The sequence below is a fragment of the Saimiri boliviensis genome, chromosome 6, assembly GCF_048565385.1.
Source record: "Saimiri boliviensis isolate mSaiBol1 chromosome 6, mSaiBol1.pri, whole genome shotgun sequence".
NCBI lineage: Eukaryota > Metazoa > Chordata > Mammalia > Primates > Cebidae > Saimiri > Saimiri boliviensis.
In genome coordinates, this window is record NC_133454.1 from 74,650,901 (window position 1) to 74,676,682 (window position 25,782).

Sequence of the window (25,782 nt, forward strand, 5' to 3'; positions counted from 1 at the left end):
TGACATTAAGCAATTGTTTATTTTATATTTCTGGTTTATTTATTTATTTACTTTTTTGAGATGGCATCTCCATTCTGTCACCCAGGTTGGAGTACAGTGGTATAATCTCGGCTCACAGCAACCTCTGCCTTATGGATTCAAGTGATTCTCGTGCCTCAGCCTCCTGATTAGCTGGGACTACAGGCACTCACCACCACACCCAGCTACTTTTTTGTATTTTTACTAGAGATAGGGTTTTGCCGTGTTGTCCAGGGTGGTCTTGAACTCCTGAGCTCAGGCAATCTGCCTGCCTTGGCCTCCAAAGTCCTAGAATTACAGGCTGAACCACTGTGCCTGGCCGGGCTTTTTAAAGCTACTTTTCAGTGATCAGCCCTCCAGGTCTGCACGTGAATATGAAAACATAGGTAGGTGCAGAGCTAGAACTATGTCTTAGGAGAGCTTAGACAGAGCATTCTGAACAATTTGCCTTAACAGCCAGAGAGCAGGAGTATGTATATCTTGATTTGTGTCTACATAGGTGTGTTCATGTGTTTACATTGTAATTATTCATCTAATGGAACACTTGGGATTTGTGCGTTTTCCAGTATGTCCATAATGTTTCAAAAATAAAACAAAAAATGAAGGAACAGGCAGTTGTATGAGATGTTTTGGTAAAATAGAGAGAAAAAGAGTCACTGGACTGGCAACAGATCCTTGATGGAGATCACATTCGATCTCAGCCAAGACATTTTCAGTATGAATACACTGAGTAAATATATACTTAAAAAAGCCAACAAAATCACATATCCTGTTTTTTGAAAAGATTACTAATAATTAAATCTCTAGCAGTGCTAATCAAGAAGAAAAGCAAATGAAGATTTTAAAAAAAAGCACTCTTAAGGGCATGAAAGTTATTCCCAGTTAGTTCCCAGGCTGGTGAGAGGAGGGGTGGGACAAGCATCAGCTGGGGCTGCCTCCTGAAGAAAGGTGAATTTACACAAGGCAGCCAGGGGAGGAATATCCTGGATCAGAGGTGAGTTGGGAAGAGGCAGTTTGGATCCCCAAGCTTTCTTCAGTCCTTTATACAATAATGCACAAGGCTGAGTTTGTGGCATCCAGAACACATGCGGCAGTCTCAAGCATATCCTGAATTTTCCTTTCACTCTTCACTGTCATTCTACTTCAAAAGCTTTCCCTCCTTTTCTTGTGATCCATCACTGAAGATGTCTCACCCAGTGTTTCAGCAGTTTATAGTAAGCTCCTGCAAACTGACTGTGATGTGGAGCTCAATACTCTATTCAATCTGTTCCGTGATACAGCATTTCTTAAATTCAGGGATTTTCTTCTTCTTGTAGGTTTATTTGTTTTATACAGACCACAGTTTGTAATCATGTCCCAGAAATTTGGCTTTTCAGAAAACAACAGAGGACTCCTATCACAGCTGTTATTGGCACCTGGGTGTAGAGCAAATCAATGCTAGGCTCTCCACGAGGTTAATCAAAGGGGCAAACAGAGGTCTTTTGGTTAGGATTGAGAACCTGGTAAACTTTCCTCTAGTGCTTGGCTAACAGAGAAAATGTCTACTGTAGTAGATGGGATTCTGTGCATAGAATTCCATTAATCTGATCTATCTCATCACTCAGGTAGAAGTGATGCCCCTGATGAGAGCTTAAAACGGAGAAATTAGAGACAGTATACAAGGGTAGATACATGGCAGATTCTTACTATGGAAACACTTTATTCAGGAGAGACACAGGAAGTAATAGATAAAGCAAGCTAGTCTTGAGGCTTGGTAAATAAACACACATCATTTTAGAATGCCTGAACACCTAAGATAATTCTTGGGCTATATATGACTACTGTGATGTCAACACAAATCATACAATTAATGTGGTGAACTAGGCTGAGGCCTTGAGAGATACAAATTAAAGTGAGAAAAGAGATTACATGTTCTTAACATATTCCCCCCATTCTTGGCATCCAGAGTCCAGGTCTTTGACCAACCTATATGTCCATTTCTCTAGGAAGTGAAATGATCTAACAGCAATAGGAAAAAGAGTTGAAGTAGCAATTTAGCCTGAAAAGGAAATATTTGTTATACCTGCCTCCACTCCATCCTTAATCTGAATTCAGTTTGGCAAGAGTCGTTATATGGTAGCAGAAGTGGAGTCACTCTTAGGCTTTCTTTTTTTTTTTCTTTGAGACAGAGTCTCACATTGTTGCCCCAGCTGGAGTGCACTGGTACGATTTCAGCTCACTGCAATCTCTGCCTCTTGGGTTCAAATGATTCTTGTGCCTCAGCCTCCCAAGTAGCTGGGATTACAGGCGCCTGCCACCATGCCCAACCAACTAATTTTGTGTATTTTTAGTAGACATGGGGTTTCACCATGTTGGCCAGGCTGGTCTCGAACTCCTGGCTCCATGATTCCCCCACCTTGGCCTCCCAAAGTGCTGGGATTATAGGCATCAGCCACTGCACCAGGATGACAGAGTGGGTTTTTAAGTCTAGGCGTTTGAATCTAGAACAGTGTTTTTTCCCTTTGCTATCCTGCCTCTCGATGATGTAGGATCAGTAACACATTTTGCGTGTGGTACGTGAAAGTATGCAGGATTTGTATGCTGTATTCCGAGGAAGAAAACCTAGGGGATCCATGAAGATCAACCAATGTCTCCCAAAGCTGAATGTCACCATTAGAAGAAGCAGTGCCCCTTGCAAGGAGTATTCTCACATGGTTAGGAGAATGTGCCCATGACCAGACACCATAAGAAATCATGAAAATCAATCATCCTAAGGAGAAAGTAACTAAAGGGCCGTCACACAGAATGTAATGGTAGTTTAGGCTGACTACTTGTATTTTGGGTTCTCCAGCCAGATTATTACACACGCTATGATATGGTAACACCTGAAAGCAGCAATGGATAGTGAATGCAGCAATAAACAGAGATGAACAAGTGGTGGAGCTCAGCTGCTGCCTGTTCACAGCAGTAGTTCTCTTTGTCTTATCTAACCTGGCCGAGTGAAGCCTATAGTGTTGTTTTGTCAGGACTCATAGTTTTCTTGACTATCCATATTAGGCTGGATGGACACCTGGGAATCACAGCTGGAAAGACTGGATTTGAACCTCAAATTTATCACACACTTGATACATGATCTTGGATAAAATATTAATGTAACTGCGTTAAGTTATACAAACTGTACTGCATGGAAGGGATATTTGTCCTGTTTTACAAATGGAGAAATAGACTCAGATTATGAATACTACACTTTTTAACACAGCGCTAGCAATACTGTCTTCATAATAAAGTACTTAGCATTCTAAAAGATAAAGCTTTCTTGTTGCCTGGAATGTTTAGGTAGTTTATCAGGAAAAAGGAGTTAGCTGATTGAAAAATCATAAAAGCTTATTGGGGAAAGTTTATCTATAAGGTAGTCACAATGTTTTCTTTGTAGTAATTTAATCTAAGTGAACAGGATATTCAAAACAAAGTTTAGATAAGGTAAGATTTCCATATAGTTTATCTCTATGGAAGGTGACTATGTTGTTCTCTAATGACTTTATTTTTCCCAACTCATTCATGTATTTCTTCACAAGGATACTTCCTTCATATTTTTTTAAAGATGCTATATCAAGTATAAAAAATATGATATGTTTGACCTCAGGAAGTTTTTGTTTATACAATTAGTAACAGCATACAGAGATGAAAGACAGATTCATTTCTCTGTTTATCCTTGATTCTGTGGCAAATTTACTGTAATAAATATACATAAATAGACTTGTGACCACAATCATGGATTATACCCTTGGTATAAGATCACAAACAAGAGACATACACGTAAGTGCATATGATAAAGTCCAGGGAGAGCATTACAGTGATTAGTCTCTCTGAGGTCATGATGGATTGCATGAAAGCTCAGAAGAAAGGGTGTGGAACGGGGAAGAAAGAAAGCAGAAAAGGCTTTCTGAAGAAGGTTAAGCCATGAGCTGATCCATGAACAATGAATAAAAATTTATAAGGCAAGAATATTAAGAAGGAAGGAAGTGGCACAGGATAATTTTGTCAGATGCCACATTTTTTATCTTGAGATTACCACCAAGCTCAGGATAACCCTAGGTTTTCCCAGCACAACATGTATCAACTAATCTTACAGGACTGCATTCTTCTCATACATCATTGTTGTATTGACAGGAAAGAAGTCTCACCTGTGATGCTGAGTCCAGCCTACAACCACACAATGGAAACCCCTGCCACCTTCATCCTTGTGGGTATCCCAGGACTACAATCTTCACATCTTTGGCTGGGTATCTCATTGAGCGCCATGTACATCATAGCCCTGTTAGGGAACACCCTCATCGTGACTACAATCTGGATGAATTCTACTCTACATGAGCCCATGTATTTCCTTCTGTGTGTTCTGGCTGCTGTGGACATGGTTATGGCCTCCTCAGTGGTACCCAAGATGGTGAATATCTTCTGCACAGGAGACAGCTCCATCAGCTTTAATGCTTGTTTCACTCAGATGTTCTTTGTTCACTTAGCCACAGCTGTGGAGACAGGCCTGCTGCTGGCCATGGCTTTTGACCGCTATGTAGCCATCTGCAAGCCCCTGCACTACAAGAGAATTCTTACACCTCAAGTGATGCTGGGAATGAGTCTCATCATCACCATCAGAGCTGTCACATTCATGACTCCACTGAGTTGGATGGTGAGTCATCTACCTTTCTGTGGCTCCAATGTGGTTCTCCACTCCTACTGTGAGCACTTAGCTTTGGCCAGGTTAGCATGTGCAGACCCCATGCCCAGCAGTCTCTACAGTGTAATTGGTTCCTCTATTATGGTGGGCTCTGATGTGGCCTTCATTGCTGCTTCCTATGTCTTGATTCTCAGGGCAGTATTTGGGCTCTCCTCAAAGAATGCTCAGTTGAAAACATTAAGCACATGTGGCTCCCACGTGGGAGTTATGGCTTTGTACTATCTACCTGGGATGGCATCCATCTATGCGGCCTGGCTGGGGCAGGATGTAGTGCCCTTGCACACCCAAGTGCTGCTAGCTGACCTGTACCTGATCATCCCAGCCACCTTAAATCCCATCATCTATGGCATGAGGACCAAACAATTGCGGGAGAGAATATGGAGTTATCTGATGCACTTCCTCTTTGATCACTTCAACCTGAGTTCATGAATACAATATCTTTTCAGATCTGGAGCATTCCAGCCACCTTTAAAGATGCCTTAGAGATCTGTAGAGATGGATTTGTTTACCTGGTACTACAGGAATTCTAAGATGAAGGTGTAAAGGATATCCTTGCATAACTTTTCAATTGTTAGCAGGAATGTGAATGAAATGTTTCTGATTTACTGATGGCTTTCTCAGTGGATTCAATTAACTTGTATCTGAATCAGAGTTAAGTTTTGGTAGAGAACACATATTTGATTGAACTTACATTTCCCTGGTCTTTAGGAAATGTGCTAGGTTAGGCTGAAGAAGGCACAAAGCTTCTTTCTGTTCCTGCTTCACGAACTTTCAAAATGCAAGACAAAAAAGACCTTTCTCCATTCTCTTCATGAACTACTATGTGTCCACTAAGGATCTGAGAAACTGAGAGCATGCAACAGTGTTTCTTAGTTTTTCATACTTCCAAATAGTTATGTATCCCTTGCCATTAAAAAGAAAAACACATGAAACTTTATGGCTTGTGCCCATTAACTCTTTTCTGCCAATTTTATTCATTCCTGCAGATAATGCTTAGGCAGAAGTCATGATCTTTAAAACATGGCCCCATGCATCCCTCTAGCCTCTTGTATTTTCAATTCTTTCAAGTCCCCTGACTCTACTGCCTCTGGTTTATTCTCTATTTGGAGAATATAACCATTCGTATAGTTTTGTCTCAGGTCCATGTCCTATATCCAGTTGAAAAACTCATCTTCCCTGCTCTCCGCTAAATCCCATTTCTTTTCTCTGCTTAACAGGATATTATGACAGTGTCAGGGGAAACATGTAACCAGCAAATCTTGGCCCAAGTCCTCAGGCAGAACTGAGGAAGAGCAAACTCAACTTTGAGATATTAAATACACTATCAGTGTGAATAGTTCTACAATAAAGTGAATTGTGGTTTTTAGAATTTACATATTGACTCTCTGGCTTACTAGTTTTGTGACCTTATGAACCGTAGCTTCGTCTATAAGATGTTGATGTCATGATGGCAGCTACTTCAGGAAGTTCTGAAAACTGACTGAGATAATATTTGAAAAAACATTTATTAGGATGCCTGGCACATAGTGGGCTTTCACAAATCCTACCAATCCTGTATTTTTGTTTTCCTTTCAGGATGCACTCTATGCTTAGTCTAACTTTTAGGTATGCTGTGAAAACTTGAAGAAATAAAGACTCTTCAGTCAGTAAGCATCTGCTTCCTCCTGCAGTCAGGAAATCCCCAGGGGCCAGAGCACATAGATAAACCCATCTGTTGAGGAGTTGCAATGTTTCCTTGCTGGGCAAAGGCCAAGGGAAGGTGGGTGTCCAGGGACAAGGCAGGATGATTCAGTATCCAGAGGGAAAAGAGGGCCCCAGGGTGAAGTCTTTGGACAGGCCAATATGACTCTCCATTGTTTGTTCATATTTGATTTAATTTGTCCTTCCTTCTCCTCCTCCTGTATTAACTCCTCTTCTTCTGTGTGGAAGAAATGTGGACTATGAGGCATGGACTCATTAGAGAAAGTTAAACAGAGAAAACTCTCAGATTGTGGGTAACTGACTTGGGCATTGGTGTTGGGCTGATGGAGTCTGAAAGGCCAGAATGGAAAATATAAGACTTTACTCTTCCTATTCAGAGCTGTCTAGGTATGGTGGGTATTTCTGATAACAAGAATGTATGGAGATAATATTTGGATAGGAAAGGTGGGAGAGAGAATGGGACATATGATCACTTTAATTGAAAGCAGAGAGGAAGGGGTAGGTTTAATACTGGCATGGTGGAGAGATAGTTTTATGGGACTAAGAACAATTATGAGAAAAGAGACCCAGCAGTAGGGCTGACTGGGTGCATGTTTGGTTAGAGAGGGTAAGTACCCAGGTAGGAAGAAAGGGTTATCATAAACAGAAAGGTCTGATTCAAATGCACATAGTTCTTTTATCTTTAAGACAATTTCAGTTTGAAATATTTATTCCCCACTCTTTTAATAGAAATGAAAAATCCTCATGTATCTTAAGATTTGTGAATCCTGAGTTATTGAAATTAAGCATAGCTTTTCTATGCTAGCTTTAAGTCATTGCCTCTCTAGGTCCGCATGTGAATGTCTCCACAGAATGCTCCACTGAAAGCATTAAGCACATGTGGCTCCCACGTGGGAGTTATGGCTTTGTACTGTCTACCTGGGATGGCAACCATCTATGCGGCCTGGCTGGGGCAGGATGTAGTGCCCTTGCACACCCAAGTGCTGCTAGCTGACCTGTACCTGATTATCCCAGCCACTCTAAATCCCATCATCTATGGCATGAGGACCAAACAATTGTGGGAGAGAATATGGAGTGTTCTGAAGCACTTCCTCTTTGATCACTTCAACTTGGGTTCATGAACATAATATCTGTTCAGATCTGGAGCCGACTTCAAAGAAAGATATCTTTGTGGAGCTGGATTGGTTTATCTGGGAATTCTAAGATAAGGTGTAAAGGATGTCTTTGCATAGCTTTTCAATTACTAGGAGGAGTGTGAATCTAATTTTTCTGATTTTCTGATAGTTTCAGAGGATTCAATCAACTTGATCTGAATCAGAGATAAGTTTTGGTAGAGAATACAGATTTGGTTGAATTTAGGTCCACCTAATCTTTAGCAATTGTTAGGTTAGCCTGACAAGGCACAAATCTTATTCTGGCTTCCCCCTCACCATCCCTCAAAATCTGAAAGACAAAAAAAAAGACCACTCACCATTCTTTTTATAATCCACTTAGGATCTGGGGAACTGAGAGCATGCAACAGTGTTTCTTAGTCTTTCATATTTCCAAATAGTTATGCATTTTTGCATTAAAATAATACAAGAAACATTATAGCTTGTGCCTGTTGACTATTTTCTCCCAATTTTATTCCTTCCCACAGAAGATGCCCAGGCAGAAGTCATGACCTTTAAAACATGGCCCCAACACCCTTCTAGTCTCTTGTATATTCAGTCCCTTTCAAGTCCCCTGACTCTACCACCTCTGGTTTATTCTCTGTTTGGAGAAAATGTTCATACTCTATTTGGAGCAGAACACAAGTCCAAAGGAGATGACTTAAGCTGATCCTTGAATAATGAATAGAAATTTGTAAGAAGGATGAAAAGTAGCACAGCATTAGAAGTCATTTTTTTTGATCCCGCAATACCACCAAGCTGAGAATAGCCCTGTTCTCATACTTTTGTGCTCAGGTGCATGTCCTATATCCAGTTGCAAAACTCATCTTCCTTGCTCTGTCCTACATCCCATTTCCCTTCTCTGTTCAACAGGACATTATAACATCATGGGAAACATTTAACCAGTGAAGCCTGGCCTGAGTTCCCAGGCAGAACTGAGGAAATGTGAGCTGGGCTTTGAGATATTAAGTACACTATCAGTGTGAATAGTTCTACAACAAAGTGAAATGAATTATGGTTTTTAGAATTTATATCTTGACTCTCTGGCTTACTAGTTTTGTGACTTTTATGAACCTTAGCTTCATCTATAAGATGTCAATGTGATGATGGCAGCTACTTCAGGAGGTTCTGAAAACTGACTGAGATAATATTTGAAAAAAGCATTTACCGGGATGCTAGGCACATAGTGGGCTTTCACAAATCCTACCAATCGTGAGTCTTTGGTTTTCCCAGGATGCACTTTATACTTTTAGTCTAACTTTTAGGTATCCTTTGAGTGAGGACCTGAAGAAACAAAGATTCCTCAGCCACTAAGCATTTGCTTCCTCCTACAATGTGGAAATCCCCAGGGTCCAGAGCACATAGAAAAACCAGTCTCTTGAGGAGTTGCAATATTTGTTTGCTGGGCAGAGGCCACGGGAAGATGAGTATCCAGGGACAATGCAGGATGATTAAGTATCCAGAGGGAATAGAGTCCCCAGTGAAAAGCTTTTGGAAAAGACACTATGACTCTCCATTGTTTGCCTATATTTGAGTTTGTTTTCTCTTTCTGCTCCTCCCAAGGTGTCCTGTATTAACCCCTCTTCTTTTGCATGAAAGAAATGTGGACTATCAGGCCACATTTAGAGAAAGTTAAACAGAGAAAACTCTTGGACTATGGGGTAACTGACTTCGGCATTGGTGTTGGGTTGACAGAGTATGAAGGTCAGGTCACCCCAGAGTGGAAAATATAAGCCCCCAGTCCTTTTGTGCAGGGCTGGTCAGGTGTGCTGGGTATTGCTGATACCAAGAGCTTATGAAAATGATAGTTGGATAGCAAAGGTTGGAAGGAGAATGGACATACATTACTTTGAAAGCCGAGAAGGGAAGAAGTAAGCACAATATTGACATGGGGGAGAGACAGTTTTAAGAAACTAAGTAGGCCAGGCACGGTGGCTCAAGCCTGTAATCCCAGCACTTTGGGAGGCCGAGGCGGGTGGATCACAAGGTCAAGAGATCGAGACCATCCTGGTCAACATGGTGAAACCCTGTCTCTACTAAAAACACAAAAAATTAGCTGGGCATGGTGGCGCGTGCTTGTAATCTCAGCTACTCAGGAGGCTGAGGCAGGAGACTTGCCTGAACCCAGGAGGCGGAGGTTGCGGTGAGCCGAGATCGCGCCATTGCACTCCAGCCTGGGTAACAAGAGCGAAACTCCGTCTCAAAAAAAAAAAAAAAAAAAAGGAAACTAAGTAGAGTTATGAGAAAGAAACTCAAACAGTAGGGCTGGATGGGAGCAGTTCAGTTAGAGATCAGAATAACTCAGAATTATCATAAACCAGACAGGCCCCATTCAAATGTGTTGTTATTAGTTCTTTTACCATTAATACAATTTCAATTTCAATTATGCATTGCCTATCCTTTTAATAGGAATGAAAAATCCTCACATATTTTATGGTCTGTAAATCATAGGTTATTGAAGTTTAAGAACTTTTCCAAGTTGGTTTTCAGTGACTGACCCTCCAGGTCTGCATGTGAATGTTTTCACAGGATGAAGGCAAAGGCAGGTGCAGTACTGAAATATGTCTTAGTTGAACTTGGCCAAAACATTCTGAAAACAGTAAACCTTAACAACCAGAGAACAACAGTGTGTCTATCTTGATCTCAGTACACATTGTGGTGTCTAGATATTTGTCTTCCTGTCTTCTAATAATAATTATTTATAAGGATATTTGGCTCATATTTTTGCATTTTACAGTATGTTCATAGTGTTTTAAAAAGTTAACAAAAAACCAGGGAATAGGCAGTTGTATTAAATGTTTTGGAGACGTCAAGTAAAATAAATAAAGAAAAAGAGTCACTGGACTGACAACAGATCCTTGATGAAAATCGTTATTGATCTTAGCTAGAAAACTTTAAGTATCAGCGACTGAAGTACATATTTAGAAAAAGAACCAACAAACCAAACCAAGTACCTCATTCTTTGCAAAGACTGACAACAACTGTAAATCTCCAGCAATGTGAATTGAGAAGAAAAGTAAATGGAGATTAAAAAGAAAAGCCCACTCAAGGGTATGAAAGGCATGCCCAGTTTAGAGTTTCCAGGGCTGGCAAGAGGAGTAATGTGGCAACATCTGCTGAGGCTGCCTCCTAAGGAAAGGTGAATTTACACAGGGCAGCCAGGGGAGGAACATCCTGAATCAGAGGTGAGTGGGGAAGAGGCTGTTTGGATCCCTGAACTTTTCTACAGTCCTTGTACAATAATAATGAACCCTGAGTTTGTGGCATCCAGAACACATGTGGCAGTCTCAAGGATCTCCTGAATTTTCCTTTCACTCTTCACTACCATTCTACTTCAATAGCTTTCCTCATCTTCTCATGCTCTGTCATTGGAGATGTCTCACTTAGTATCTCTAGACAGTAAACCTCCTATAAATTGACTGTGATGTGGAGCTAAGTACTGTATTCTATCTCTTCTATGATGTAGCATTTCTTAAGCCTAGGGATTTTGATTTGTTTCATAAGGAACACAGTTTGCAATCATATCCCAGAAAGTTGTCTTTTTAGAAGACTCCTGAGGACTCCCACTATGGTTGCTGCTGGCACCTGGGTGTGAAGTCAAAGTGCTAAGCTTTCTAGGAGGTAAAAGGAAGGGGCAAATATATGTTCCATGATTAGGATAGAGAACTTGGTGAGTGCTCGTCTAGTTCTTAACAGTGAAAATGTCTACTGCAGCAAATGGGATTATGAGCACAGAATTCCATTAATCTAATCTACCCCATTACTCAAGGAGGAGCCACATTTCTAACAAGAAGTTAAAAATGGGTCACTAGAGACAGTATCTAAGGCTAGGCATATGGCACCTTCTCATAATGGAAGCCTTTTTAAATTTTTTTAGGAGAGGCACAGGAAGTGATAAAGTAGGCCAATCTTGAGACGTAGTATCTTTTAAGAGACTTAAGACCACAGTTATGAATCATATCTTTGCTATAAGGCCATGAATAATATACATGCACTTAAGTGTATACCATAAAGTCATAGGTTGTTTTAGAATTGTCAATTTAGTCCATTGGAGGTCACTATGGCAGACTGCATGAAAGCTCAGAGAAAGGTAACTAACTTAGCCTGCACATGGAATAGGGGAGGAAGAAAACAGACTTCCTAATGGAGGTAACCCTCGAGCTAATCCTTCAATGAACAGTAAGTTTTAAGGCAAAAAATACTGAAAGGGATGAAAAGTAGAGCAGGATAACGTTATTAGATGTCCCTTTTTGATCCTAAGAATACCACCAAGCTAAGATATCCCTCTGCTTTCCTATCATCACAGATGGGAATAAATCTTGATGGACTGCATTCTTCTCTTACATTATTTATACAATAGGCAAGAAGTCTCACCTGTGATCCTGGGTCCAGCCTACAACCACACAATGGAAACCCCTGCCTCCTTCATCCTTGAGGGTATCCCAGGACTACAATCTTTGACTGGCTATCTCATTGAGCACCAGGTACATCATATCCCTGTTAGGAAACACCCTCATCGTGACTGCAATCTGGATGAATTCTACTCTACATGAGCCCATATATTGCTTTCTGTGTGTTCTGGCTGCTGTGGACATGGTTATGGCCTCCTCAGGGGTACCCAAGTGACATCTTCTGCACAGGAGACAGCTCCATCAGCTTTAATGCTTGTTTCACTCAGATGTTCTTTGTTCACTTAGCCACAGCTGTGGAGACAGGCCTGCTGCTGGCCATGGCTTTTGACCGCTATGTAGCCATCTGCAAGCCCCTGCACTACAAGAGAATTCTTACACCTCAAGTGATGCTGGGAATGAGTCTCATCATCACCATCAGAGCTGTCACATTCATGACTCCACTGAGTTGGATGGTGAGTCATCTACCTTTCTGTGGCTCCAATGTGGTTCTTCACTCCTACTGTGAGCACTTAGCTTTGGCCAGGTTAGTGTGTACAGACCCCATGCCTAGCAGTCTCTACAGTCTAATTGGTTCCTCTATTATGGTGGGCTCTGATGTGGCCCTCATTGCTGCCTTCTATGTCTTGATTCTCAGGGCAGAATTTGAGTTCTCTTCAAAGAATGCTCAGTTGAAAGCATTAAGCACATGTGGCTCCCACGTGGGAGTTACGGCTTTGTACCATCTACCTGGAATGGCATCCATCTATGCGGTCTGGCTGGGGCAGGATGTAGTGCCCTTGCATACCCGAGTGCTTCTATCTGACCTGTACCTGATCATCCCAGCCACCTTAAATCCCGTCATCTATGGCATGAGGACCAAACAACTGCTGGAGGGAATATGGTGTTATCTGATGCACTTCCTCTTTGACCACTCCAACCAGGGTTCATGAATACAGTATCTGTTCAGATCTGGAGCATTCCAGCCAAATTCAAAGATGCCTTAGAGATCTGTGGAGCGGGACTGGTTTACCTGGTACTATAAGGAATTCTAAGATGAAGCTGTAAATGGCATCTTTGTGCAACTTTTAAATTTCTACCAAGAATATGAATGAAATGTTTCTAACTTTCTGACATTTTAAATGTGGTAATACAATAGTGTCTGAATCAGAGTAAGTTTGGTACAGAATAGAACTTTGGAATTCTTCCTTCTATAACATCTGACCCATATTTCCTACCTAATATCCCACCATCCCCTCTGCTGAAGAAACCAACTATTTGATATCTCCCTCTAAAACTGACTGATATTCTCAGAACTGTTCTTCCCTCCATGTGATTACATGGAAGAAGCTATTAATATATGACCCTGCCCTCTGGCCCAATAGTGATCTCATTCCATTTGGGTCCTATGCTCACACCTAGACCAGAGTCCTTCCCAAGCCATATGGTTTACCGTGTGTCTGGGGAGACACGGACTTGTGATCAAAGATGATGGCAATTCTACAACACGTAAACTGGAAGGAGAAAACTGGCCCATGCAACAAAAGCCAGTTGCCAAGAATGGATGAAGAGAGTAAGACTTTGGTTCTCTGATTCCAAATCACTTTGAACACCCAGGTATACTGTTATGTTCTGTAAAATACCACTAAACTTTTAAATGTATCCCCTATTGTTGAGCTAGTTGGAGTTAGTATACCAATTACCAGCTTTTTGTTTTTAAGGAACAGAAGCTAACTAAGTTTGCTTTTGGAAATCTTTCTTGTTGCTTCCTAGTCCTGGTCTATGTAAATCAACCTTAGGCATAGAAGGTGGGGATCAAATACACACAGGTCTTTCTTCTTGTGGGCACCTCTGAGGGGGTATGCTCTGGGATGAAGAGGTTAACAGAGAGCAATACAGATAAAGAAGTTGAAATGTGACCACTATTCTCCGGGTCACTGAATGCTTACATGATTTTTGGTTTTGTTTTTCCCCTTCAGAAAGTCCTGAACTGAGTAATCAGTCTATGTTAGAAGAAAAAGATCTCACGTATAAGAGAAATATGTATTTAACTCTGGTACATTTGAAAATCTTAATAAAAAGATAATTTCCTAATAGTGTTAAAATTCAAAGTGCAAGAAGAAACTGGGCAAGTTATTATATCTGCCTCTTAACACTTCCTGCCTACTGATAGAGAAAACATTAATTCTTAGAGTATTAAAGATTAAATAAATGAAACATGGAAAGCAGATAACACAATCTCTGACATATTGTATGAACTTAAAAATATACCCAATACATTTCTAATTCCATAATTTTAAGGGAGTAGTCATACAGACCAGTACTTACATGACAACTCTTTCAAATAGACAAGCTACTTAGTAACTTAACATCTATACCTTTTGCTAATATTTGACTTGTTTACCTGCCAACAATGTATTCAATTTCTGAACACCAGCAGAGTAGAAATCAGCCTTTTAAAAATCTGTTAATGATGCACTGAGTTCCCAAAGAGCAGTAAAGTGGAATTTTTTTTTTCCTCAAAACCCCCTAACATAAAGATGAGATTATAAGGTTGTTAAACACATTTGATAAGATTTTCATTTTGAAATGTCACATTATTCTTTCTCCATAAGAAACCTGAAAAATTGGCTGTGTCCATTAAATGAAAGCATATTGGATGTATTAAAGAATCTGATGTAAAGCAACAAAGGTATAGTCCAGCCTGCCCCCCAAACAGTAATTTCTCCACAGCATTTCCATCAGGAAGCTTGCCCTACCAGCTTTGTGTTTCATTCTCATTGGTTTTCCCTAAAACTAGGTGGAACCCACTGCTGGAACTCAAATATTTACTGAACCGCATACTTCCCGAAGTGTGCTGATTCCTTTCCATGGCTATGCCGATTGGGAAATCCTATGCTTCTCACCTTACATTCAGACATGGTCCTGGCCCATCATGTGAAGCAATGTGTGCTCTCTTAATTAGTGCCTGGGATGCACAGTAGCCCCTTCATGTTTAGATTTTAAGAGATTACAACCAATCTTGATTGAAAAAATGAAGACTGCATTTCTGTAGGTAGTTTTGAACTGAAGGATTTGCCCCTATGTCTTTTTCTTGTTGCAGTACCCAGGCATTTTACCCTCTTTGCAGCCTTCTCCCATAAGGCTCAGGTATTGCATCCCTCAGTTTCTCTACAAAACAAGGGTAGGCAAAGCTCCTCCCTGCCTTGCAGTGAATGCTTGGACCAAACTAGGGATGCCACCCTAGGCATTTCAGAGAGCAGTGCAGTCTCTCCACCTCCACACGGCCACCTGCCTCCTGTCCTACTGGATGACTTATGAAAGGTACAGTAAAAGAAATTTTCCAATAAATTCATATTTGAACAGGAATATAATTAGGTATCCTGTAGTTTTTACTGTTCCTTTAAGATAAAAGCAGGTTATTTTTGTTTTGATTCTAGTCACATGAAAGTTCCCTCACTTAAATATTTAATACACACACATACAGTACTAGGCTAGGGCTACAATGGTGAACAGACAAATAAGGTCCTTGTTTTCATATGGTTCTCAGGAGGGAAGTGTAAACAACTCTGTAGAAAAGGTTTTCAGTCACTTAAGAGCTTCAATCTTCTTGTCTGGTCTTAAAAATCAGACAATCTGTAATAATGTGGCATTGTTTAACCTTATAACTCTTCTAACAAATAAGCAGGGTGCCCAAACAGGCTTATAAATGGAAATAAATAAATATATAAAACTAACCAAAAAAAGAGTATATTATGAATGAGACCATTTCATTCCTTCCTTCATCCTAGGTTTGAATGAATTTATCACCTAACGATCCTCTGTTTCAAGGAAACTTCCAAGATTTGTCCTAATAGCGAAAGAACAACATTGATTTTCTCTTAATCCTTTGTGCCAAGTGTCCACAGACATAACTGAAGTCCTTCCTAAGGACCTACTTCTCAATTATCCCTTTGCCAGGGCATCCCCTGACAAAGATACTCCTCTAACAAAGGAAGGCTCAACCCTTTGCCAGCACCAGGGTCTGTGACTCACCAGCTCATTCCCCTCCAAGCAGCTGCTGGAAACCTCCCCTTCTACTGCAATTCTCAAGAAGCAACCTGGAAGCACGGTGAGCAGAATGAGTTTATTTCTCCAGTTTGGCCTGTTTTAATTCCTACATACATGAATAGCCAATACAATTAAAGTAGAAACACAATTTTTAATAGTCCTTATCACAGCCATTTGAAGCACCTTTCTGCCCAAAAGGCTCTCTAGACTGTCAGGAGAGGCCTTGAGACAAAGGCGCTGCTGTAAGATGCAGGCTGTATCATGGCACAGTGGGAAGGTCACCACGTGCAAAATCCACAGCTTGCCTTCCTCTGTGCCTCAGAAAGGAACAAACGCATGGGATGCATCTGGGATCTATATAACAACTCTACGAGGCAGGACAATAATATGAGGTTTTATGCTGAATTACACTCATTTTCCCAATAAGGACACATAAAACCTTCTTAACATGTGAGATAGTTCGGATTCAAATGTAATAAATGATGTAGAAACATGTGATCTGAGAAGTGAGTTTGTCAACCTTGTTTGAGTGTGAAAAATGCTTTATAGTTTTTATAATCTTATCTTCAACAGCTTTGTAAAACATAACTTGCTTCATTAAGGCCATTTCAGTTTCCTCATTCACAAAGTGAAAATACAAACTAAGGCTCACAGGTTTTCTGATCCTGCCACTTGAGAAAAAAAAGCAGGACTAGGACACTGGTCTCCTGGGAGTCCGAGGGACAGTGATTTGCCCAGCTTGTGCTCAAGAGGGAATGGAGGTGGGGTGGTCTGGGCAGGTCTGTGTCCCCTGCTGCACTGAATTTCTCTCACCAGGAGGTCAGAGAGTGAGGGTCACATAAAGGTTGCTTAGTTGTAGTAAACCTCAGGGGAAGTCTCCTCTGACTGCCCTCAGCACAACAACCAGCTCTGGGTATGGGCAGCATTATTTATTTATTTATTTTTTGGCCTACTGGGAAAGCCTACCTAATGTTGTCCTGAAGATTGTATTGACTTCATCATCTTCAATGACTTAACTGTGACACTGGACAGGAATCAGGGAAGAGGGGTGTGGGCTACCAAATGGACAAAACCCAGATCCTTACCCCAGCAAGTCACCTTAGACATGCTCTGATCCTCACCATCAGCCCTGATGCTTCCCTTATGGGGTACAATGCTCATTTGACTGGGCCTGTGCTTTTTTAAATAAGTGGTTTCATGACAGACTTTAGCCTGATAGCAAGAAACCAAAGGATTAGACAGAGGAATACTTGGATTCTGGGCTCAGCTCAGTTTGAGGGGATACCTGTCAGTGGCTGGGTCCTCCAAGCCCCGTGGGGGCTAGCCCCAATTCCAAGGCCTCTCCTTAGGCTGGTAGCTCTCTTAGTCCTCCCCGTTCAGGGAGCAGATGGCCAGAGGGGCAGTGTTGTTGGTTCCAATGCTGTAGCAAGGACTAAAATAGGGCAGGAGGCGCCCAGGGAAGGGAAAGCGGGGGAAAGTGAAGATGTGGGAGCCATTGTCAGTCACATTGTAGAAGGAAATGTCATGGGCCTCGTAATCCACAAAGATTCCCACCCGGCGAGGAGGGACTGGCAAGGACAGGAGTGGGTACTCATCGGTGCCTGCTCGGTACTCATTTCCCTTCCTCAGCCTTATCACCCAGAATCCATAGTGGGGGGATAAATAGACCACCTCCTTCCGGTCCACATTCTCCTTACATACTCCCAGGCCCCACTCAGACCTGTCTCCCACCTCCACCTCCCAGTAGTGCCGGCCTGAGGAGATACACTGGCTGCCCAGGACAATATTATAGCGGTAAAATCTCTCAGGATTGTCAGGAAGTTTCTGGTTGGTGTCTCCATAGTGCACACATTTTCTGTCTTCAGACACAATGAGACGGGAGTAAGCAGTATCTGGATCCAGATGCACGTCAGCTACAAACAAAAAAAAAAGGTCCTGGTTGGTAATAGTGATATAAAGCTAGGGGGCAGGGGTGAGGTCTCTCTGATAAATACAGCCACAGATTTATCAATGATGAGTGAAAGTGAGGCTGGATAGAGTACCCAGAGGGCACTGAACCATTTTATTTCTCTGGGTGCCCAGTATAGTCTCCCCCAGCATCCATTACCTGCATAGGTCTTTAGGATCTCTCTTAGCCCCAGCACACGGCAATCTGTCTTCAACTCCAGGGAGATTGGTTCTGGCTGCTGCAGGCTCCAAGACTTGCTCCTGGTAGAGTAGGGTGAACCTCAGGGCCAGGAGTCCTGGCTTTGCCACATGGGCCTTATCTTAGTACAAGGAAGAGGGGCTTGGCCAGGGAGGTAGTGAAGTGCCCCACCCCAGCAAAGCAGAGACATGATGATTATTTGGCTGAGCCTCAAACTGTGTGCAGAGGTGAGAACACTCACATGTCCATACTGTGGGAAGGGCTGGATGTGTATTTGATTCTGGGAGAGGAAGAAGTGTATACATTTTCTGTTGGACATGCAGGAGTCATGGGCAGTCTTTTTTCCTCTTTGAGCAATCTACTTGAAACCACATATTTTATTGCTTCACTTGATATACATTTGATCAAGTACAAAGAAGAAAAAGGAAAGATCAACAAAGATTCCTTAGCCAGTACAATGCAAGAGGGATGAGACTTTGGACTAGCACCTGCTTTTCTATGTGTACTGAGTCTGTGCTCCGTCCCTACTTCTGGCTCTAGCCAGGCCCCACTGTCCTTCGCAGGGCTGCCTAGAAGCTCCAAGGGTGAGAACGTACCTGTTTAACACTTCCTGAATATCCTGGAAAAAGAGAAAAAAAATGCAGCAACTGAGTATGTGCTGTTCCTCAGAGGGAACAGTCATCGAACTCTGGCAGGGAGTTTCTCTACGGGAAGGGAGACAGATACCAAGAATGGAGAGATGCCATGCAGAGGTGGAAGAGAAGCCTACGGGAAGGATGGAAGAGCAGGCCAAGCTTTGGCTCGACTGGTCAACTTCAGGCTCCATCTCAAGACTCTTGGGCTAGAGGAGAGGGGCTGGAATGACACCAGAGCTGCCTGAGCAATGCCCCACCTATGACGCTACAACAGACCAGGTCATCCACCAGCCAGGGATAGGAAAATAGCATGTATTAGGTGGGGAAATACAGGATCCATGACCAGCTAGAAGAGTGCTGAGTGCTGACAGTCCCTACTGAAGACTAACTGATGCTGTCTCCTGAGTTTCAGTCTATCTTCAGCCATCACTCAGGGTCCCCAGGAAAACCTACTCCTCACCTGCAACATCCAGCGGACAGGCCTCTGCAATCTCTCTTTCAACTCTGCAATCATCCTCCACAGGACTCGGCTCTGCTGGATGAGCTCACTACGGTTCAGCTCCAGTTTCTGCATGGTCTCCTCCTCCTCCCGCTGTAGGCTGGCCAGAGCTGCTGCTACGTCTGCCTCCAGCTGCCGACGTGATGGCTGCTTTTTCTCTAGTAATCGCTGATATTTCTCAAACTCCCATACAATACTCTGTTTTCGAGTTTCCACCTGTATCTGTGGAGTCAAGATTGAAATCAGCGCTGACACTTTGTCACCCAGTATCGAGGATACTGACATACACTTACACACATACTCTGCAATGGTACCAACCACGTGACAGGCTATGCAGGGGCAAAGATAAAGGATACTATTTGTCCTAGCTTCCTGTTCTCCCAGCTCCACCACATGCATCTAGGTCTCTATTGCCAAGCTCATTAATTCCAGTAGGGTACAGGATATTATCTTAGTACTGCATTCTCTAGACTGTTTTCCATTTTGAGAATAATGACACGATGTGTTACATTTAAGTCTTTAAGGCAGTGTAACTTAACTACACAGTTAGGTGGTTCATTTTCATGTTGATATTATAGCTGTTCAATGTGCTGTTTCAGATTCCTTTGGTATTACTTTCTGTTGACCAAAAGTTCTAGTAGTTTGATACTTATTGGCCTCAAATTTATTTCAGAGGTGATTTTCCAATATTTTAATAACCAAACTCTTACCAAATATGCTCTAACTTGGGAAAGTCAAAGAGAAACTCTGCTTTACTTACTAAGCATGATGTAAGCCATGCCACTGTAAGCTGACACACATACAAGACCAGAGGTTATCCCTATATTACCATCAAGAAACTGGAATTAAGAGGTGATGTGGACTACTTAAGGCCTGGTACAGAGAAGGCAGGGATTAGAACCCCAGGCTCTCTGATTTTAAGCATCACATTCTGCCTCACAGAGATGTGAATGCTACCCCCAGGCCAGCTCCAGGACCACACAGGACGACTGACACGAACTCCTTTCCCCGCGAGCAACCTGCCTTCCAGGTGGCAGTTTGTTTCCTCTCGCCAATTTCCAGCTTCCAGGCTTTTTCTTGCTCTTTCTTCAGATGTTCGAGAGCCTCATGAAGTTCCCACTGCAAGAGACAAAAACCTCATGAGGCCGCCTGCAGCAGCCTAGGCTTCCTAGCATTGGCAGGCTATGGGAGAGAACCAGAGTCCTTCAGGCAACCAGCCATAGTGAAGGCTGTGGGGGAAGAGAATGCCACAGAGGAAGCAGACTCTGCCCAAGTGACATCCAAGGTAGTCTCTGGGCTGAGGCTCATTTCAACTCCTATAGTCTCTAAATGTCTGTAAAGTGGAAAAAAGGGTTGATTTCCAACCTCTCCAGAAAAGTACCTTGGACTTTCCTTTCCATGCTGATTTTTATCCTTATCTTACTTATTTTTATCTTACTGTCTGCTAGAACCTTGTTACTCTAAATATGGTTCAAGTGGATCAGTGGCATCCACATCATGTAGGAACATGTTAAAAATGCAGAATCTTGGCCTTACTCTAAACCTACCAAATGAGAATCTCAACTTTAGCCAGATGTCCCAGGTGGTTCAAATGCATATTAGGGGTAAGAAGCACTTTCCTAGAATAGTAATGCAAGGGATTTCTACTGAAAAGCATAAAGTGTGCAGATATACCACTTAATTATGATATTTTAACAAAATAGTAACTATTTTGTTAAAATTTATCAAGTGCCAGATATATTTTAAGCTCTAAATATACATGTGATACGTACAATCCCCTGAGGCTGGTATTAACCTTATTTTATCGACAAGAAAACTGAGGCTTAGAAAGTGACCTACTCAAAGTCATTCAGCTTATAAATGGTTGAGCTGGGATTTAATCCAGCCCTTTACCCCTATGTTACACTATCTCCCTTTTCTAATATTCTCAAAAGCAGAGTTAGTAAATACTTTTCATATTTTAGAATCCTTCCCATATAGGAAAAGCTAATTCAGAGGATTTGTACTCTCACTTTCCAATTTCAACTTAAAAAAAAAAAAAGAAGACTAGTGCTGGATCACTGGATAACAGAACCACTGAGATAATCCCTCAGGGGACTGTAAGTATCACATGCATATTTACCTGAGGAAACAGTAAAGAGAGGCCCAGAAGCTGAGATTTGATGAGGTTACCTACCTACAAAAAAGGAGTCCCAGGTGTTTCAGAGATGACTTGTCAAACAAACTTGGGAGAGGAGAAAGAACATTGAACAAAGAGCAAGAAGACTTGAGTCACAGCCTCTGATCTCCCTTTCACTAACTGAACTTCAAGACAGAAAGGACCTGAGAAGATTATGTTAGATGACCTCTCTCAATCCTGTGACTCGCCCATGGTTCTTTCCACCTCCAAAATAAATTACCATGTTTTCAACTTTCTAAGCCTTAGTTCTGTCTATAAAATGAAGGAGTCAAGTGACCAACTCAGTGCCAAATGTCTACTTGCAGCATTGCTAGGAGAATTTTGCAGGTCAGGTACAGCCTTGACCATCTCTATCAGAGCCTCACCCTCAAACTCATCCAAGGTATCCAGAATCTCAGTTAAAACCAAACTGCTTTTTCTTCACATTCTCAGTAGTGAAATCACCCTTGGATTAGGCATTGAGCCATGCATGTTAGGATCTGGGATAAGGTGTAGAAGAAGTTGGAGGGCAAGAAATCAAGAAAGGTCATGAATACAAGGAAAGGTATAGCTCCCTGTATCCGATTCCAGGGATCTGTGGGTGTCAGGAACCAAAGGAGTCAACTCTCAGTCTGTGGTGCTGGTGGTCAAGCCCTTGATCTAGAAATAGCCAAGTTGGGGGCCAGGGAAGACTGGAGTGGCCAGCTTCCATCTCTCACCTTGTACTCCCAAGCGACATCCTCCATTGGCACAACACTGTGGGCCTCATGTTCTGGGGACCGGCTACAGGCCTCACACATTATCAGGACATCCTCTTTGCAAAACATCTTCAGCTCTTCCCCATGGCACTCACACAGGTCACCCTTCAGCCCCATTCCTGGATGTAACCTCAGCAGACGGACTTTTTCTACAACATTGGCCAGCTGCCAATTAGGCCGCAGGTTCCTTGGCTGGACAGGAGCTCGACAGAGGGGACAGGTGTAACCCCAGTTCTGGGTTTCTCCTGGGACCTCCCAGAGTCCAGAGAGACAGCTGTGGCAGAAGCTGTGGCCACAGTCAATGCTCATGGGCTCCCTAAGGAAGGTCATACAGATGGGACAGGCCACTTCTTCCACAATGGCTTCCACCAAGGCTGTGGGATCCATGGTTCCTTCTCACACCCTCCTCAGAGCATGAATGAAACCAGGGAGGGGTAGTAAAGGCTAGATGAAAAGAAAGACAAATAAGAGAAAAAGATAACAGAGGAACAGAGAGATCAGTAAAAGCAGTAACTAATTTCTAAAAAAAATCCACTTTCCTTTTGACCTTCTTTAATAAGCATTCACCTTTCCAACTGAAAGGTGCATGGTCCAATGGGCCACATTACTCATACCATGAAGGGGATCATGGGGATGTCTAAGTGAGTGAATGTTGGGAGTCCTGTTTTCATTCACTTGGTCAACCCTGATTCTCCTCTGGGTTCACTCTACTAGACCATTACCACTCCAATCATGCTCTAAAAATCAGCATTGTTTCTCTTAAACTTGAGTAAGGTCACATAAAACGTGGTATTTCAGTATCTGAAGGCCATAAATACCTCCAGCCTCACTCTGTGGTATGTTTATATTTACATTTATATAATTTATAGTGTCAAAAGGTAGTATGCCAGAAGCCCATAGCCTACATGCTCAATTTGTTTTCTTGTGTTGCACACTAAAATGTAAAAATTGTAAAGAAATAGCAGTTTCCCTAAGCCTTTTAAACCCCTGTCTATTTCTCCAGCGCTAAGATACTTATTATTCACCAAGAGGCCAAGATACTGAGCTTTTAGTGATATGTTAGAAGCAGAGATGAAATAACATCCCTTGGAAGATTAAAACAAAGATCATTTGATGATCATCACACCCATATTGATGAAGTCACTATTCCAGCAAGAAATCTGGGATTTTTGCCAGGGCCACATATAGGCATGGAACTTGTATGATCAATGGCAGGCTCTCAGCTTAGTTGGCAGTATTTATTCATTTACTTTGCTAGTTTGTGTTACCAGCTAGAGTCTATACAAGGAAGGGCCATGTTGCTCCTAGTTCCTGTAGTATCCTCAGCACCTAAACAGCACCTGCAATGCAGATATTTGAGTAAATATTTGTTGAATAAACCAGCTAGACATAGAAAATAGTTCCTCAACCCCAAATCCTTTTATAATTTGTTAGGTAAATTCAGAGCATACATGAATAATAAAAGCAGGCATTCTTTGAGCACTTACATGATGTGCCAGGCACTGTTCTGAGCATTTTACATGAATTAAGTTTGTTTATTTCACAACCCTAGGCAGAGGCCATTATTCTTCTAATTTTAAAGATTTGGCTTGGGGCTCTGCCATTTTATCTTGGGCAAATTTCTTAACCTCTTTAGCTTCAAAGTATAATATAAATTCAAAAGGAGAGAGAGAAATCTCTGTGGTTTAGGGCAGTCCAGTGGAAGGAAGCAGGAAGCAGAGCAGTAAATCTTTCAGGACCCTGTGATATGCCATTGGCAGGGCATGCCTTCTCACTAGACTCCCTGACTCATGCTTCTCTTCCTCCCACTATCACTACCAAACTGTGGGATCCAGTATCCTAAAACCTCGTTTTGGTAAATCACTAACTTACTAAAGAGTCTATCCTGGCTCCCTGTTAGGAAGCTCTCTCCCTTTACCCTTGAAACACCACCTGTGCCCAGCTACGCAAAGGAATAATCTTCCACACACTCCTGAAAACCCGTCGTCCATTCAATCTACCTGATTTGGGTTCCTGCTATTCTCCCAGCTGGAAGTGACTTCTACATGATCCTGCTTTTGACATCATTTGCCGTGTATTTGTTTATTGTCTTACTTCCCATACTGGAACTTTTTCATGTGGAAAGGGTCATTCTCTGTTTTGTTCATTTCTATTTCCCCAGTGCCAAGAACAGTGGCTCGGATACTTGCTGAGTATGTGAAAACTAAATGTAAATGTTGAGGTCCAACTGAATGTAAAACTAAATGTAAATGTTGAGGTGGACTGAAAGTGGAGGATATGTTAATATCCTTAGCTAAGTCAGAGAAGACATTAAGAACCACCATCAGATACCTATTATTTAAAGCTACAAATATGAGACCTAAAATAGCGATGGAAAATTGACACGGCAAAGAAACACCAAAATGATAAATCCAGAAATCCAGTGGAAAGCATATTATTTTGATTTAGGGTCATAAAAACATCTATACGTGGAAAAATTCAAAGTGGCATCCTCTGCAACCATCTGGGGATGGGCAGGCATTGCTCTTCTAAATACGACCTGCTTTAATGTTTCACTTTTTATGATACATGAATTACTTTGAGAAAACTCAAATAATTAAACGTACGGTTGCTTTGACTGTGCCTTCCATGGGTAAAGCGCCAGTCTGAGAAGGACATTTGAGGAGGGGGCGGGGCCTGGAAGACTTCCAGGAAGACCCCGTGGGAAGGGGGTCGGGGGCGGGCGGTAACCTTCGGGGTCAGGGAGCAGCTGGGGATACTAAGCTCGTGGCCTGGCCACAGGGCGCCGGGCAGGTCCCCAGGGCAGTGGCGGGTGAGGTTACAGTGAGCCTGCAGGATCTGACTTCAGAAAAGGCAGCGTTCTCTACCCACCTCCCTCCTCGGCCCGGACTGGCGCTTCGCGGCGGAAACTCAAAGTGAAGAAGCCAGGTACCGCGGCGTCCAGAGGCCCAGCGTCAGGAGCGGCCGTTCCCGGCAGCTCAGCACCTACGGCCAGAGAGCGCCCCAGGCCCAAACCCCAGTGCCCGGCGGCGCAGGCCCGGTAGCTCGCAGCTCCTAGGATATTACACCCGGCTCCAGGCTCCGTCCGCAGGGCCGGCTTCGCCAGGGAGGCGGTGTCTTTGTGAGGCCAGCCAATCACAGGCAGGGACCTGGATAACCTTAGCCAATTGGTGATGAGACGGGGGCTCAGCCGCTTCCCGGCTCGTCAATGTTTTTTCTCTACTTCCTGGGTTTTTCTGGTCCCTTCACCCACTCAGGTCCCCTTAAACTGTAGAGGGTACCAGATATTAGTTCCAGGATAGGTCAAAGGATTGAGGCTCCGGAATGACGCCGCTCAGGCCCTGCATTAATTGAGGCTCAGGTGGCTATACATTTGCCAGTTTGCCTTGTTAAACTCAGCAGCCTGAGATTGGCCAAGTCCGGTTCTGTGACCCAACTTAGCGCAGGTTTGGGCACACATGTGGTGTAAACTCTGCTGTTCCTGGCAAGATTTGCGACCTCTCATGGTTCCAGGCAAAAAAACTAACAAACCAAACAAACATAAAAAAAAAACCTCTCTTTTTT

The 25,782-nt window shown here is 42.5% G+C and overlaps 2 protein-coding genes and 1 pseudogene across 5 annotated transcripts; 2 read left to right on the forward strand and 1 right to left on the reverse strand.

Annotated features, from left to right (window-relative positions):
- Positions 1-4,086: 4,086 nt before the first annotated feature.
- Positions 4,087-5,211, forward strand: LOC101044139 (olfactory receptor 52I1). Its single transcript, XM_003923388.4, has one exon. The coding sequence runs from the start codon at positions 4,109-4,111 to the stop codon at positions 5,159-5,161; it is 1,053 nt and encodes a 350-aa protein (XP_003923437.3). The 5' UTR covers positions 4,087-4,108; the 3' UTR covers positions 5,162-5,211.
- Positions 5,212-11,906: 6,695 nt separating this feature from the next.
- Positions 11,907-12,925, forward strand: LOC101043825 (olfactory receptor 52I1-like; annotated as a pseudogene).
- A 3,154-nt stretch (positions 12,926-16,079) lies between these two features.
- Positions 16,080-25,463, reverse strand: TRIM68 (tripartite motif containing 68). Of its 4 annotated transcripts, none has more exons than XM_003923387.4 (7): positions 25,090-25,463; positions 22,180-22,662; positions 20,326-20,421; positions 19,264-19,524; positions 18,765-18,787; positions 18,130-18,230; positions 16,080-17,935 (listed from the first exon to the last, which is right to left on the reverse strand). In XM_003923387.4, exons 2-7 carry the CDS (start codon positions 22,603-22,605, stop codon positions 17,385-17,387), a joined length of 1,458 nt encoding a protein of 485 aa, XP_003923436.1. In that variant the 5' UTR covers positions 22,606-22,662; positions 25,090-25,463; the 3' UTR covers positions 16,080-17,384. The 4 variants fall into 4 exon arrangements, with proteins under 4 accessions (XP_003923436.1, XP_074257118.1, XP_074257120.1 ...); XM_074401017.1 differs by having other exon boundaries at positions 22,180-23,558; XM_074401019.1 differs by lacking the exon at positions 25,090-25,463 and adding an exon at positions 23,487-25,080.
- Between the last annotated feature and the right edge of the window lie 319 nt (positions 25,464-25,782).

What these genes read in the sequence shown, in the direction of transcription:
- TRIM68 (XM_003923387.4), bottom strand. Translation starts at nt 22,605, where the DNA reads ATGGATCCCACAGCCTTGGTGGAAGCCATTGTGGAAGAAGTGGCCTGT. An exon ending in CTGTCCGCTGGATGTTGCAG is followed by an intron (nt 18,788 to 19,263) that starts GTGAGGAGTAGG and finishes CTCTTTTTCCAG; the next exon opens with GATATTCAGGAAGTGTTAAA. An exon ending in ATTCAGGAAGTGTTAAACAG is followed by an intron (nt 18,231 to 18,764) that starts GTACGTTCTCAC and finishes CTACTCTACCAG; the next exon opens with GAGCAAGTCTTGGAGCCTGC.
- LOC101044139 (XM_003923388.4), top strand. Translation starts at nt 4,109, where the DNA reads ATGTATCAACTAATCTTACAGGACTGCATTCTTCTCATACATCATTGT.